The 16957-nt window shown below is 40.5% G+C and overlaps 1 protein-coding gene across 1 annotated transcript in view; it reads left to right on the top strand.

Moving 5' to 3' along the window:
- Window positions 1–16957, top strand: part of MANBA (mannosidase beta) — a 145961-nt gene that overhangs the window by 14950 nt on the left and 114054 nt on the right. Inside the window, exons 2-4 of the mRNA XM_066383897.1 lie at window positions 7429–7523; window positions 12452–12557; window positions 13387–13557. Coding sequence (XP_066239994.1) covers window positions 7429–7523; window positions 12452–12557; window positions 13387–13557 — 372 coding nt within the window. The remainder of the gene's footprint in view (window positions 1–7428; window positions 7524–12451; window positions 12558–13386; window positions 13558–16957) is intronic.

Genomic DNA, 16957 nt, shown 5'->3' with positions numbered 1-16957 from the left:
TTAAAGATGTTCAGTAAAAACAGTGACAAGAGCACAATATCATGTTGTTCAAAATATACCACCAAAGGCATCCTGTTCGTTAAAACTTGTTGATAAGCACAAGCATTTCCTGAGGGTCAGTCTACACATCCCTTCTCTATTCTCCATCTCTTGGAAGCATCTGAGTTTCAGCCATCACCTCTGTGCCAGAATTACTCAAATGCCTGAATCTCTTAACTGCAACCCTCTCCTGATTTACAGCTGGAAAATTTGCTCCACTTTTCTACCTGAATGTCTTCAAGTTTCAAGTATGTTGAAACTCAGTATATTCACGTGTCTCTTCTCTCAATTCTTCCAATTCTTAGTTTTTATTATTGTTTCTATTTCTAATAGAAGTACCAATATTTTCTCAGTGAATGAGGCCCAGAATTTCAATGCCATTTTGTGTTTCTTCTCAGGTATATTGTCAGTTGCTGGATCTTGCAGGTCTGGCTTAAACATTTTACATTGCGACACCTCAGTTGTTCATTGATTGCTTTCTCATATGTGCCTTGACCGTGGGGCTACAGCAGACTGAGTGACCCCTTGCTCGAGCCAGCGACCTTGGTTCCAAGCTGGTGAGCTTTGCTCAAACCAGATGAGCCCGCGCTCAAGCTGGCGACCTCGGGGTCTTGAACCTGGGTCCTCCACATCCCAGTCCGACGCTCTATCCACTGTGCCACTGCCTGGTTAGGCCTGGCTTAAACATTTTAAAACCGTTTCTTCCTAGTCATTTATTTAGCTATCAACCTAGCTATATATCGTCTTTTTTAAAAAACAGAAGTCAGTTAATTTTAAGGACTTTTAGAAATAAGGCTAAAAATGATTAAAAAAAATTAACGGCAGGGTGTATAATAATAAAAGCAAATCTTTTTTCATTCCTGTCTCCTAATTTTCAATTTTTCTTCATAGAAACAACCACTGTTTCTTATATATATTTATTTATCTTGTAATATTATGTCTGAACATATAGAGACATATAGCATATATAGATTTGTATATACTTCTCCCTATAAATGATAGCATTCTATGTACATTTTTGGTAGTGACTTTTTTTTCTTTAACTTAATATATCCTAGAAGTCATTTCTAATTAGTCCATGTACTAATAATGATAGCTATGATTTACTGAATGCCCATTATGTGCCATGAACAGTTCTGAGCACTTTTTATATGTTACTTCTTTGCAATTTTCACACTGATCCTGGGAGGTGCTATTTCTATCCCCACTTTAGAACTAAGAAAATGGGTGTTATACTAGCTTTACAAGGTCTCACAGATATTCGGGCTGAACTGGGACTAGAATCCATGCAATAAAGGTTGCTCCACACTGAGCTTTTAGCTGTCAGCTCAACCCACCTTCCGGCTCCATCTCAGAAGCAGTCGCTATAGCTATGGATCTGTTCACCTGCCCAACCTCGCTTCCTGAGCGAGTGTGATTGAGATCTTCTCCTCTGATTATCTGTATTCGTCATGACTCTCTCCAGGCATTTATCCTAATCTTTCATGAGTTCTAGCCTGGCACTTAGGAGTGGGCTAAGAAAAATTATCTTGTTTTCCCTTTTATTTTTTAAAAATTTATTTATTGATTTCAGAGAGAGAAAAGGAGGGAGGGAGGGAGAGAGAGAGAGAGAGAGAGAGAGAGAGAGAGAGAGAGAAGCAAATATTGGAAACATTGATCTGTACCTGTATGTGCCCTGATAAAGGATTGAACCCCCAACCTCCATGATTTGGGATAATGCTCCAATCAACTGAGCTATCAGTCCAAGGCTTGTTTCCCCTTTTAAATTGTCCTTTTAAATCCTCTTTGTTCATAAAATAAGGAGTTTCCTTAAATTGTAACCCCTTTTCACTTAGAGCTGTGTTATTTGGGAAGCACTATTTACCGGTTTAAGGATTTTAGAAAAAAATATTAAAGTCCACCAAAATGTTTTGACTGACTCATGAGCTTGGAATCTGTTGTACATATGGGTACCCTCTAAAGCAGGGGTCCCCAAACTTTTTACACAGGGGGCCAGTTCACTGTCCCTCAGACCATTGGAGGGCCGGACTATAAAAAAAACTATGAACAAATCCCTATGCACACTGCACATATCTTATTTTAAAGTAAAAAAACAAAACGGGAACAAATATAACATTTAAAATAAAGAACAAGTAAATTTAAATCAACAAACTGACCAGTATTTCAATGGGAACTATGCTCCTCTCACTGACCACCAATGAAAGAGGTGCCCTTTCCGGAAGTGCGGTGGGGGCCGGATAAATGGCCTCAGGGGGCCGCATGTGGCCCACGGGCCGTAGTTTGGGGACCCCTGCTCTAAAGTAAGGATTGTAGCTGTACCTCATATTTGGCACTAGAGAAACTGAGGGTTGTAGAGTACAGCTTCTCTAGAATGGAGCACAGAAATATCCCCATGTACAGTAGTTGCAAATATATAGCTTAGCTTCCCACGAACATTTCCTTTTTTTTCTTATATGGTATGTGATATATGGAAAGTTAGGTGCACGTGTGCTTATGAATTTTGAAGTCTAATTTAAATGAATGGCCATGCGCCTGCTGTCCAGTTGATGAGCCTGTGCATTCCCAATGCCATTGCAGTGACCTTGTCCCTCCCAGCCCCAGTGCCTGCCTCTTCCTGAATTATCATTCTCTTGCTTTTTACCTATTACAGTTTTGTGAAATGTCTGTGAATCTTAATATATTGTTCAGTTTTGCTTGTTTCTGAATAAATGTTTTGTTAAATTTGATTGATTTTTTTCCCATAAGACTCTAAGAACACAATATTTGTAAATAAAATAGCTGTAAACTTCCTTTTCCCCATTTAATTTCATTTGAAGTAATTATGTTTGGAATAGAATCAGGCATTGGGCAGAAACAGAATTGGGGAATAGAAGAGATATATGTGGCTAAGGAGTCTTTGTGCCTATAAGCAGATATAAATAGAGGAAGTTCAGAAGCTTATAGAGAAAACAAGACATACTTTTATTGCATGGTTAGCGACAGAGTTTGTTGATGTACAGTAACTGTGGTAAATATCAATTATAAATAACTAGCTGAGGTCCCACATAGCATGTTTATCTTTTGGCTCCCACTTGGTAGGTAGCACTGACATTGTGATTATTGACAGCATTTGTGACATTGATGGCAGTGTTAGGTAATGATGAAGCCTGTGAGCTCTGAAGCCAGATTTCCTGGGTCTGAATCAGTGCTCCACTACTTCACACTCATTTGACTTGAGCCTTGGAGTCTTAGTAAAAGGGCTGATGGTAATACCTGCCCCAGGCAGTAACGCTTAGATACTTTTGTTGCAGTGATCCTCTGGTGTAAAGTGTAAGCTTACATGGCATTGGGTGCTGCCCTATAGTTGAGAAAACCCAGACTTGGTATTAGACTGGGTTGGTTTCATTCCTGGATGTACTTCTGCTTAATCGTGGGACCTCAGGAAAGTCACTCCTCCTCTTGGTGCTTTAGTTTCTTCCTGTATAAAATGGTACTTATTACACGTTTGTTATGAGAATAAGAATGTCTGAGTGCCTATCTTGGAGGTTAATATATAGTAAATGGTCAACAAGTGACACTGTTATGGTTTTTAGGGTTCATGGTTTGCTTAACAACTCAGCGACTTACCTGGGTCCTTAGTCATCAGATGTTAATAATGCTGAGCTTCTATTTGCTTTAAGTAGGACTCAGAATTTTAATATGTGCAAAGGGGATCAGACCAATTTGGAACCAAATTAAGCCGGTCTTAACATTTGGAATAGTTATTGTAAATGTAATCTATGCTTCTGCAACTTTTATTTAGAGATAAAAAGGGTATTTTCCCTTAGTAAGAGATTTTTTTTAAGACTTCCATTTTTGGAGCAATTTTAGGTTCACAGCAAAATTGAATGGAAAATTAAGAGAGTTCCCATATCCTCCCCACACATGCATAGCCTCCCCATTATCAACATCCCCCCACCAGAGTTGATACATTTATTACTATCAATGAACCGACAGTGACACAGCATTATCACCCGGAGTCTGTAGTTTAGATTAGCATTCACTCTTGGTGTTGTGCCTTCTGAGGGTTTTGACAGATGTACAATGGGCATCTACCACTATAGTATGATTCCGAGTGATTTCCCTGCCCTCTGTGCTCTGCCTGTTCACCCCTCTCTCCCCCTTAATCCCTGCCGACCACAGGTCCTTTTATGTCCTCATAGTTTTGCCTTTTCCAGAACGTTAAGCAGTTGGAATCAAACAGTAGGTAGCCTTTCCAGAGCAGCTTCTTTTGAGTAGGAAAAAAATTTTAACTTCTAAATTATGTTTGTTTAGAAACAATATATCTGAGAAGATGGCCTTTTTGAAATCAACATGCAACTTCCTTCAAGGAGGGGGGAGACAGGAAGGGGACTTATGCCCTGAAAGCCAGATCAGCAGCAGCCCCAAGGCTTAGCAGGTGGACTTGTTGCAACTGCATTAGCCTTCACACCTTCCTTTCATGATATTTTTAACTGTATTGGACCGAGTCCACAGTGTAGAGTTATAAATAGGGCTGGGTGGAGGCACACGGGCAGGCTGATAATTAGGCGCCTCTTCAAACCTATGTTCTTAGGTAGTTATTCCGTGCTTATTCTTTGGAGAGGCTGAGTCCTGTGTGTGGGGAAGAGCAGAAAAGGATGCAAGTTGGCTGACTGTTATACCTCATTTGGTAGAACAAAGCCAGACCTTAAAAGTCAGTTGGGTGAATACTGGTTATTAAATCTCGTTAACCACTCCCTCCCCTAGTAGCTTATCATAATATATCTTCCAGTAGGAGCACTTTCTGGCAGGTGACTTTTTTCCATCTTGATACATACCCCGTGATGTCCTGTCTCTTATAGGTTTATGCTTCTGGGCAAGTGCCCAGCTGCCAGCTGAACTTGGTCATCCAGTCCGTACTTCTGTGGAACTTAGACAAAGTTGGCTTTTCTTTCCCTGTCTGGAGTTGCAGTCGCAGAGGAAGTTCCCCTCGCCCGCCCCAGTCAGGGGGAGGAGCCTGCCAGTCGGTCAGGCGGCACCGTTTCCCTCTGTGTAGCTGTGGGGATTGTTCACAGAACATGAACCGCAAAGCTCTGCGTTCCACTTTCCGTTCTGCCTCCTGTCTGGGAGCCCTCACCTGGGAAGGAAGGGTGGAAAGTGAGCAGGAGAAGGCCTAAGGATGAGGAAAGGGAGGACTTGAGGCCGAACACTCAGTTGGAACAGCATGGTGAACACCCAGCAGGCTGATCACCTGGGACAGAGGTTGGCAGCCCTTTATAGTAAAGGACTAGAGACTGTTCTAGGCTTCACGGCTCGTGCGGTCTCTGTTATATCTACTCAACTCTGCTACTGAAGCACGAAGGCTCCCATATATATAATGTGTAAAGGAATGGGCATAGCTGTTCTCCACAAAAACTTTGTTTATTGACACACGCCCATATTTAGTTTGCCGGCCAGTAGCACAAAAACAGGTAGTGAGCTGCATTTGGCCTGTGGGTTGTAGTTTGCTGACCTCATCCAGGATAATACAGGAAAACTGAAGTTTGTAAGTTTGATGGTATCTGTGCTTCCTGTGTAGTCTCTGTAGAGATCCTTTTTGTGCTCATTTAGTAAAGCTGAGTGAAAAATAACTTTGGAAACGCTAAGTGAATCCAAGGAGTGGGAGTTTCGCTGACCTGTGGGCAGTAGAAGAAGAGACAGATTTTCCCGGGAGGCCAGCTGAGACAGTTGCTACAATGAGAGAGTGATGGCTGCACGTCAGATACTCTGTCCTTCATTTAGTGCTAATACCGTGGAGGTTCTAACAAGCAAAGCCAATTTTAATCTCCACACGTTCTTTGATAATGAAACTATATGATTTATATTTCAGAGCTCTTTCATTTCAGGTATTTTGTTGAATTTGTTTTTTAAAAACATATTTTAGTATTCTTAGTATGAGAATGCCAAGTCAACTTTGTGTGAAAGGTAATGGTCTCATAAATAGATGGAGCTTTAGCCGTGAGGATAAGATGTGCTGCATGTTTAGGTGATAAGTAGTTAGGGTGATACAATTTATTTTTTATTTTTTATTTTTCTGAAGTGAGAAATGGGATGGGGGGATATGGGGGGATGGCCGTCAGACAGATTCCTGCATGTGCCCGATCTAGATCCACCTGCATGCCCACTAGGGGGCAATGCTCTGCCCATCTGGGGCGTTGCTCCATTGCAACCAGAGCCATTCTAGCGCCTGAAGTGGAGGCCATGGAGTCATCCTCAGCATCCAGGGCCAACTTTGCTCCAATGGAGCCTTGGCTATGGGAGGAGAAGAGAGAGATAAAGAGAAAGGAGAGGGGGAAGGGAGAAGAAGCAGATGGGCACTTCTCCTGTGTGCTCTGGCCAGGAATCTAACCCGGACTTCCACATGCTGGGCTGACACTCTACCGCTGAGCCAACTGACCAGGGCCTAAGGTGATATCATAAAAAATTTATTTCATGTAGCCTGACCGAGTGGTGGCGCAGTGGATAGAGCGTTGGCCTAGGATGCTGAGGACCTAGGATCAAAACCTTGAGGTTGCCAGCTTGAACACAGGCTCGTCCAGCTTGAGTGCAGGCTTGCCAGCTTGAATGCGTGAGATCATAGACATGACCAGTGGTGGGAATCAAATAATTTAACAACCGGTTCTCTGCCCTAATGACTATTTTAAGTATAAAAAAATGATATACTGAAAAGTAGTTTATTATTTCAGGTAGTTAATACTTAAATAAGAACAATAAAAGAGGTACACAAATTAGATTATGTTATAAGAATTTTAAAATGTTAATGAAAAAACATTAAATAATACCTGACAAAAAACAATAAAAGTGTTATTTAAGATGCTTCCTTATTGCTTCTTGATTGGCATCTTCACTTGCAATTTTTTCACCTATGGACAGAATGACCATGACTACGTGTGCTTAGAGTATGCTGTTGTGCAGGTGAACGTTAAAAACGAGTACGGAATATAAATTTGTGATTTCCACTTTGGGTGGCTGCCCAGGCACTCACCTTAGAGAGAACCCTGATTACAAGTGCCATTTTAACAACTGGTTTACCAAATTCAATAAAAAATTAGGTATCAGTTCTGCAGAACTGGTACGAGCCAGCTGAATCCCACCACTGGACATGACCCTCTGGTTGCTGGCTTGCACCCAAGGTCGCTGGCTTGAGCAAGGAGTCACTGGCTCATCTAGAGCCCCCCAGTCAAGGCACATATGAGAAAGCAATCAATGAACAAGTACGGTGCCACAACTACGAGTTGATATTTCTCATCTTGCTCCCTTCCTGTTGGTCTCTCTTTCGCTAAAAAAAAAAAAAAAAATAAAATAAAATTATTTTATGTATATTTATTTGGTTTTGCATACTTAATTGTCTACCATAATTTTTATCACTAGGATCCTTACTACAGATTTAATGACCTTGAATACAGATGGATCGCCTTGGATAACTGGACCTATAGCAAGGAATTTCAAGTCCCCTTTGACATTAGGTATGTATATATGTACATCTGTATCTATTTATTTATTATTATATTGGCATTTTCCTTCTTTTTCTGTTTCTGCAATAATTTCTTGTTTTTTAGGTTGTGTATCAGAGAGTTATCTGATTAAAGTCTTGTACTATAAGAGTGAATATATGGTTTATATTTTTATTTGTATATGAGGATGGTGCCACCGATCATTAGTCATGAATTATGTCTTAGTGCCTGACCAGGTGGTGGCACAGTGGATAGAGCATCAACCTGGGACGCTGAGGACCCAGGTTAGAAACCCTGAGGTCTCTGGCTCGAGTGCACGCTCTCCAGGTTGAGCCTGGGGTTGCCAACTTGAGCATGGGATCATAGACATGACCCCATGGTCACTGGCTTGAGTCCAAATGTGGCTGGCTTGAAGCCCAAGGTCCCTGGCTTGAGCAAGGGGTCACTGGCTTGGCTGAATACCCCTGGTCAAAGGACATATGTGAAAGCAATCGATGAACAACTAAGGTGTTGCAACTATGAGTTGATGCTTCTCATTTCTCTCCCTTCCTGTCTGTCTCTCTTGCTAAAAAAAAAAAAAAAGAAATAATATCTTAGTAATTTTTCCTGTGGTTATAATGGTCACCTAGACCTGGCCAGTTCTCTGATCCCTGCTCACTGTAATCAGTAGAGTATATATTAGATATTTGTAATATTGTCAAGTACATGAGAGATGCATCATTTGTTCAGGCTGGTTTTTTTTTTTTGTATTTTTCTGAAGCTGGAAACGGGGAGAGACAGTCAGACAGACTCCCGCATGCGCCCGACCGGGATCCACCCGGCACGCCCACCAGGGGCGACGCTCTGCTGCGACCAGAGCCACTCTAGTGCCTGGGGCAGAGGCCAAGGAGCCATCCCCAGCGCCCGGGCCCGGCCCTCTTTGCTCCAATGGAGCCTTGGCTGCGGGAGGGGAAGAGAGAGACAGAGAGGAAGGAGGGAGGGGGTGGAGAAGCAAATGGGCGCTTCTCCTGTGTGCCCTGGCCGGGAATCGAACCTGGGACTTCTGCACGCCAGGCCGACGCTCTACCACTGAGCCAACTGGCCAGGGCCTACTTAGCCTTTTTAAAAACTTTTCTTCCATTGCTCTGGGCAATAGCTCGATTGTTTAGAGCATTGTCCCAAAGCACACAGGTCTCCAGTGTGATCCCCAGTCAGGGCACACACAGAAACAGATCAATGTTCCTCTCTCTGTCTCCCCCTCTCTTCGTCTTTTCCTCTTTCTCTCTCTTCCCCTTTCCCTTTTCCTCCCTTTCTCTCCCTTCTCTCTTTAAAGTCAATAAGTAAAAATTAATTTTTTCCATTGATTTGAGAGAGAGAGAGAGAAGCATCAACCGGTTATTTCTCTTAGTTCCATTTAGTAGATTGCTTCTCGTATGTGCCCTGACCGGGGGTGGGGAATGGGGTGGAACTTGCTACCTCTGGCATGCCAGGTAGATGCTTTATCCACTGACCCACCTGACCATAGCTATTTACTGGCCTTTTAAAAGAGAAACAGAGGCCCTGGCCGGTTGGCTCAGCGGTAGAGCGTCGGCCTAGCGTGCGGAGGACCCGGGTTCGATTCCCGGCCAGGGCACATAGGAGAAGCGCCCATTTGCTTCTCCACCCCTCCGCCGCGCTTTCCTCTCTGTCTCTCTCTTCCCCTCCCGCAGCCAAGGCTCCATTGGAGCAAAGATGGCCCGGGCGCTGGGCATGGCTCTGTGGCCTCTGCCTCAGGCGCTAGAGTGGCTCTGGTCGCAATATGGCGACGCCCAGGATGGGCAGAGCATCGCCCCCTGGGGGGCAGAGCACCGCCCCTGGTGGGCGTGCCGGGTGGATCCCGGTCGGGCGCATGCGGGAGTCTGTCTGACTGTCTATCCCCGTTTCCAGCTTCAGAAAAATGAAAAAAAAAAAAAAAAAAAAGAGAAACAGAAACAGAATATGGTACTTAATATCACAAGAGTTACTGTGGTCCAGGCTTTTATTTCTAGAATATACTTAACATACCTCTATTAAGGCTCTGTTTTCACCTTGAACTCAACATATCCAAAATTTAACCAGTAGACTTTTCCACTTAAAGTTTACTTTATATTATAACACCCTCATTGTTTCTCTTAATGTAACACCATTTTCCCGGCTTCTATGGTTAAGGTATTTTTGTCTCATCATATCTTTTCTTCATCTTCCTCTATTCTGTCTGTTTCTGAGTCCTGTTAATTTTTGCCTAGCATTGCTCTTGATTCAACCCCTTCTTCCTCCTTTCCAAGTTTTCACCTTTGCCTGTGTCTTTATTAGTGAGGGCCTGGAATTAGGCCAAAACTGCCTAACAAAATCTTCTGCTTGGTTTTTTATTTTCCAGTTTTTCTTATGTAGAAACATGAGACTCATCTTCCCAAAATATTGATTTTACCATAACATTCTTGCTCAATAACAATAGTTTCTCCCTTCAGATTGGCAAATCAAGTTTAACCTTCTCTGTGTGTCTGTGAAATACTGCTTAATGTTGTCCATCCCTGTACCACTTCCTGCATCCACGCCATCCCTGTTGACTTGTCCAGCTTTCTCCTTAGCTCTCAGCATGACGTCTGCGCCTGAATCAAGCCTGGTACCTTAATGTTTTGGATGCCGTTAGCAACTCCCTGTTTTTGTTTTGCTCTTCCCCTTGGGGTCTACCTAGGCATTTCTATTTGTTTTTTAAACAATAACAACTTTATTGAGATATAACCCAGATACCATACAGTTCATTCATTTAAATATATATATTTTAATGGTTTTTAGTATATTCACAAAGTTGTGCAACCATCACTATAATCACTTTTAGAGCATTTTCCTCACCCTAAAAGAAAGTCATACCCATTAGCAGCCATTTTGCATTCTTCACATCTTTTTCCCCCCATCTCCACCCCAGTTCCAGGAAACCACCTATTTATTTTCTTTTTATGGATTTGTCTTGTCTGGAAATTCCATATAAATTGAATTATACAATATGTGCTCCTTTGTGCCTGGCTTCTTTCACTTACCATAATAATGTTTTTAATGTTCATCTGTATTGTCACATTCACAAGTACAGTAAATCCTCACTTAACATTCTTGAAAGGTTCTTGAAAGTGAAACTACATATAGCAAACCCTATTTTATCATAGGCGAATTGATATAAACAAGAGTTAAGTTTCTAAGGCATAATCCTGGTCACAAAAACATCACCAAACTTCTAAATAGAGACCCAAAACATTTGTAAACATGGAAATGAAAAAGAGCTATACAGCCTGGCACAGTGGATAAAGAACCCGGAACTCTGAGGTTGCTGGTTCGAAACCCTGGGTTTGTCTGGTCAAGGCACATAAGGCAAGCAACAGCTAAAGTGAAGCAACTATGAGTTGATACTTCTTGCCACCACCCCCTACTCTTCTCTCTGTAAAATCAATACATAAAATCTTAATAAAGTAATAAAAATGGTCCTGGCCATTTTACTCAGTGGTAGAGTATCGGCTCAGCCTGTGGAAGTCCAGATTCGATTTTCAATCAGGACACACAGGAGAAACAGCCATCTGCTTCTCCACCTCTCTCCCTCTCATTTCTCTCTCTCTCTCTCTCTTTCTCTCTCTCTCTCTCTCTCTCTTTCCCCCCCCCCTCCTGCAGCCATGGCTTTATTGGAGCAAGTTGGCCATGAGCACTGAGGATGGCTCCATCACCTCTGCCTCAGATGCTAAGAAGAGCTCGGTTGCTGAGCAGAAGAGCAAAGCATCGCCCTCTAGTGGGCTTGCTGGGTGGATCCTGTTCGGGCGCATGCGGGAGTCCATCTCTCTGCCTCCCCTTCTCTCACTGAAGAAAATAATAATAATAATAAAATAATAATAATGCTTTTTAAAAGAACTATACATACATATAACGAAGATTAGTAAACACAAATAAGGTATTGATTTTTCAATTCACTTATTTCAGTTCAGGGTTGCAGGTGGCCGGAGCGTCTCCAGGAAGCTCAGGGGGCCTTGGGGGGGGGGACCCCCACCCAGCACAGGACGCCCTTCCATCACAGGGCACTCGCATACACCCACACTCACTCTGGGACAATCTGGACATGCCAATTCATCTATGGAATGCTGGAGGAAACCAGAGTCCCCAGAAGAAACCACGCAGACGTAGGGAGAACATACAAACACTGCACAGACAGTGGCCCCAGCCAGGAATTGATTACTTTTTCTTCCTCAGCATTATAATGAAATGACATTGAATAAAACAACATTAATTGAGGACCTGCTGTACTTCATTTCTTTTAAAGACCAAATTGTATATTATTGTGTGGCTATACCACATTTTATTTATTCTGTTCTTCCTTAAGTTCTTGTTTTCTTCTTGAAGTCTTTCCTTATGATGTAAACTCTAAAAGGACTGTGGTCTGTCCAAGACTGTACTGCAAAGTAGAGGACATTGAAAGTTTTTTCTTTGTTTTCTCTGTTTTAGGCTTGAATGCCAACCATACTGCAGACTTCTTCAATTTAGAGACTGTTTTAGTTTCCCGTGAGGCTTAGCAGAGTGCTGAACATATAATGTTAACTCACAGATATTTGTTAGTTGGTTAATTTGTTCTCTTAGTGTCAGTAAATTTAATAGTTTGTGAAAATATTTTGTATCTGTTATTTAACTTGTTTTTTGTAACTTTGTGAAGTTCTAGAAAAAAAGTCAATGGACTTGGATATTATAAGTGGTGCTCATGATTTTATGATGAATATGTTGAAATATGAATAAAGATAAAGCCCTCTCAATATAAGAATATGTTAAACTAATACTTTGGAAAATTAAGTTGGAAACTGATTTTTAAGGATGTATGTTTTCTGTAAAATATTCCTTTAGTTCTTAACTAACTAACAAAAAAGACAACTAAGTTAATGCTTTAAACATGTTTCATAAATCTTTTCTTATTTTAGCAAATGGCAAAAAGTAAATTTGATTTTTGAGGGCGTCGATACAGTTGCAAAAGTCCTGCTCAATAATGTTCTTATTGGGGAAACAGACAACATGTTCAAAATATATGTAAGTATGTAGTACCATCGGGTTAAAAACAACTCCCCTGACATGTGTTTGTGTTACTGTTACTGTGAGAAGGGGAAGCTGAGTGCAGACTTGCCCGTGCAGGCTGGTACACGCTCTTTGAAGCACTGCATAAGTTACTTTATCTCTCAGTTGCCACATTTGTGGGATGATGAAAACACTGCAGACCCTATAGAGTTACTATGAGGATTTAGTAAGGTAATTGTATAAAATGATTGGCACAGTTCTGGTCACATGGGAAGTATTCAACAAATGCCTTTCCCTTTTCTGCTACTTGGTGATCCAGAGTTTCATGGGAAATGACAATTGATACAGCATTTTAAAAGAAAATGTTCTTTCTTTTCTGGGCTAATTACATTATTAGATGATATCTTGATCTTCCTTCCCTTTCAAGGGGTAGACTTTCCAAAACAAAAATAACTTATGACTTAGAAATACATGCTATTTATACCAAAGAGTCAGGTTGTCATGAAGCATCTAGGAAATCCTTGGCAGTTCAAGCCATATGTAAATAGCCAAAGTAGACATTACAGAGATAAATATATTTTCTGCTTCTGCTGTTTACTAGGACCATCATTTGTTATGAAAAACAAGGAGAAACCTAGAAATCCATGTTTGGGTAGGAGAAGGTACTCAGTTATAACTCAAAGTCAGCAACTTAGTTACACTATTTCGGAAAAGTGCTTTCTCCTACAAAAGGCTCAACCTAAAGATTTCAATTATTTTATGCATCTCTTCTTTCATCTTATCTATGCCTATATGTAAAATTTTATACACAAGGCTACTTCCATGTTCTTTCCCTTTAATTCAGAGCTTTGATATTACCCATGTGGTCAACGCCGTAAACTTCATTGAGCTGCGTTTCCAGTCACCAGTGTTGTATGCAGCCCAGCAGAGCAGAGCTCATACTCGCTACCAGGTGCCACCAAACTGCCCTCCAAGTGTACAGAAGGGAGAATGCCATGTCAATTTTATTCGAAAGGTAATGGTCTTGCAATTGGATGGGGCTCTAACCTTGGGGGAGGGCAATGTGCTGGTGTGAGAATGAAGACTCCCTGGAAGTTGGGCATCTCTTTCTTGTCCCCTTAGTGCGATTTGAATATTAAAGAAAAATAAGAACCAAAAGATTATATGAATTTTTTGTGGAGAATTTTTGTCTTTCTAGGTTTTTTCTTAAAGCATGCTTCAGGACTTAGGTGACATCAGGAAAAAAGAAAGACAAATAGGTGACTGGTAATATAACTTTACAGATTACTTCTCAGCCTTAAGGTTTATCAAACTTTTCACCAGACTCTAAGGTTTATATTTATTAGTAATTTTTGTTCCTAGGAAGCCTTCTGCAAATATTAATATATTTTCTGACATGTTCTTATATTTTACTGGTAGGTTCTAATAAAGTCTAAAAATAATAAAAGCTATAGGGGATATTTTTCTTTGGGTTTTATGTAAGGCTATATGATTTGGATTTATTCTAATTCATGGTTGAATTATATAGTTTTTTATTTTATTTTTTATTTAAAATTATTTTAATTGTGGTAAAATACACATAACACAAGATTTACCATTTTAATCATTTTAAGTGTACAATTCAGTATTATTAAGCATATTCATGTTGTGAAACCAATTTCTAGAACTTTTTTCATCCTGCAAAACTGAAATTCTATACTCAGCAAAAAAAAAAAAATTCCCCATTTCCCCTTTCTCCAAGCCCCTGACTACCACCATTCTTTTTATTTCTATGGATTGGACTCCTCTAGATATCTCAGAAAAGTGGGATCATACAGTCTTTGTCTTTTTGTGACTGGCTTATTTCACTTATCATAATGTTCTTAAGATACATCCATGTTGTAGCATGTGTCAAAATTTCCTTCCTTTTTAAAGCTTAATAATGTTCCATTGTATGATATACCATATTTTGTTTATTCAGTCATCTGTTAATGGGCATTTGGGTTGCTTCCATCTTAGGCTATTTTGAATAATGTTGTATGGATATATAAATATTTCTTTGAGATCCTGCTTTCAATTATTTTGTATATATGATATAACCAGAAGTGGGATTACTGCATTACCTGATGATTCTATTTTAAATGTCTTGAGGAATTAGCATTTAATTTTAACAACAAATGCAATTATTGGTTTCATTGTGAAGATATTAGGTGTATTTTTTCAGTACTTAATGACTAGAAACTCAATTGATAAATTCTGATTAAGTTAAACAGCTCTCATTAGGCTGGATAGACTTATCATTAAATCATATTTCCTAAAGATAAGAACTAAGGTCAAAATTATCTCTCCAGTTGACTCAGGCTACCTAGATTGACATCATTGTGCTGATACCCATATGTTCATATGGCTTTAACTGAACAGTGTGTGCCTGAGAGGTCGGGCATTCCATCAAACACAGTGTACTTATCCTTCTATTTAAACTTCAGCTATGCCTTCCCTTCAAATGATACAGTGGTTTTATTTTTTTCTTTAAAGATTTTTATTTATTTATTCATTTTAGAGAGGGGAGAGAGAGAGATAGAGAAGGAAGGAGAAAGAGAGAGGGGGGGGTGGTGGAGCAGGAAGCATCAACTCCCATATGTGCCTTGACCAGGCAGTGCAGGGTTTCGAACCAGCGACTTCAGTGTTCCAGGTTGATGCTTTATCTATTGCAGCACCATAGGTCAGGCATACAGTGAATTAAATACTAGAGGATGAACTTTCCCCTTCTCCTCTTCAATCTTTAATCTTCTATCAAAACAGGGACTTCCTGAATGATAATTTGAAAGGTTTACTTTTGAGGTCATTGGTAAAGGTACATATATATTCTATACATATATTCATGTAATAGTATTCCTCTACTCTTGGTCACTTTGTGACATTTAAACCACACTTTCAGGTTATCTTTTGTCACTGATAACAGGAATCAGACCCACGTTTTTGCTCTCATTGTGTGTAGAAGACTGAACTTGGGACAAACTTGCTAGCAAATGAGTTGCATCTTGGTGTTTCTGGCTAGATTGACCTGATCCAGTGGGAAGGGACCTGGATGAATGTCCAGGTCTGGAATTCTGGATCTGAATTCTAGCTTTACAAACCCATGAGGATCGCAGCCAAGTCTATCATCTGTGTGTGGAGCTAATCCCTTCCCTTCTTTCCTGATTGTTGATTGGAAGATACAGTGAAATATTAATGTAAATACACTTTCCATACTAGAATGTGCTATCCAGTTGTTCCAAATGCTGGTTGGTAATAATATTTATTTTGGAGACTTATTTTTATAATTATAGACCTCTAAGTGTATAGCTGACAAAATGCCTCAACTTAGCTTATGTGAAGGTAGTGGGATAGAGGTGTAGAATGGACAATGAGGAAATGTTACTCTCCATCTATTCTTTGACCCTTTGCTTTCTCCACATCAACCCAAGTCCTCTCTTATCTCTGCCTCCTTCTCTGTCTAGGTTGGATAGTAGAACCCATCACCTCGCCTGCCCTGTTTGGAATATTCAACATCATCCTTGCTTTCCATCGACATCTCAGGCCATTCCATCTAAGTCTCTTTTTCCAGACCAACCTCTTCCTCTTAAGAGTCTTATTATTCAGTCCTCTCTCTGTTCTACACACTTTTCTTCTTTCATTTTGTACCCTCTCTAGTCTATCTCATTTATCTAATTTCTTCTATAACCAGTTGAGTTTCTAGTGATTCCTAATATTGTATTGTCAGTTCAGACCTCTCTTTCATTCCATATCTGACATTCAGTTGCTTATTTGGCATCTTTACTTGACTGATTCACAAGGACTTAAACCTCAGTATGCCCAACAATGCACTTGGGATCTAAATGCTTTGCCCAAGGCGCCCTGTCTTGCTGAATGGAATACTATACAGGACAATCACTCAAGCCAGAAACCTGAGTTATTTTTTTATGCCTCCTTTTCATTATTTTTCCTCTTCCAATCCATGACTAAGTCCTTTTGATAATGCGGATGTTAACCTCTTCAGTTGTTCTTGAATCTGCCCACACTCCATTTCTACTACCATACTTGAACTCAAGTAGAGTGTTATCATTTTTTGCATGAAATATTACTCTGGTTGCTTAACTGGCATTCCTACAACCTCATTTGCCTTCCTCCAGTTCATCATAGCAGTTTTTCTTCTTAAAACGCTTCAACCATTTCTCATTGCCATTAGACTAAAGTCTAAATTTCTTAGCTGTCTGCCCACCAGCCCAGTCTTCCCCCACATCTTCCATTGTTCTCTCTTCATTTCCTGGAAGGTGTCACATTCTCTTGTACATACTGCTATTTCTGAAAGTGATTCTTCACTTTCTTCTCCCCTAAACACACTGGACAAGTGGGATTCACCCTTCCAGTCTCCATATGAAAGTCACTGTAATTCA

The sequence above is a fragment of the Saccopteryx leptura genome, chromosome 5 (genome assembly GCF_036850995.1).
Source record: "Saccopteryx leptura isolate mSacLep1 chromosome 5, mSacLep1_pri_phased_curated, whole genome shotgun sequence".
NCBI classification, from domain to species: Eukaryota; Metazoa; Chordata; class Mammalia; order Chiroptera; family Emballonuridae; genus Saccopteryx; species Saccopteryx leptura.
Note: the sequence above shows the minus strand (reverse complement) of the source record. Positions and strands in the feature narration are given on the sequence as shown.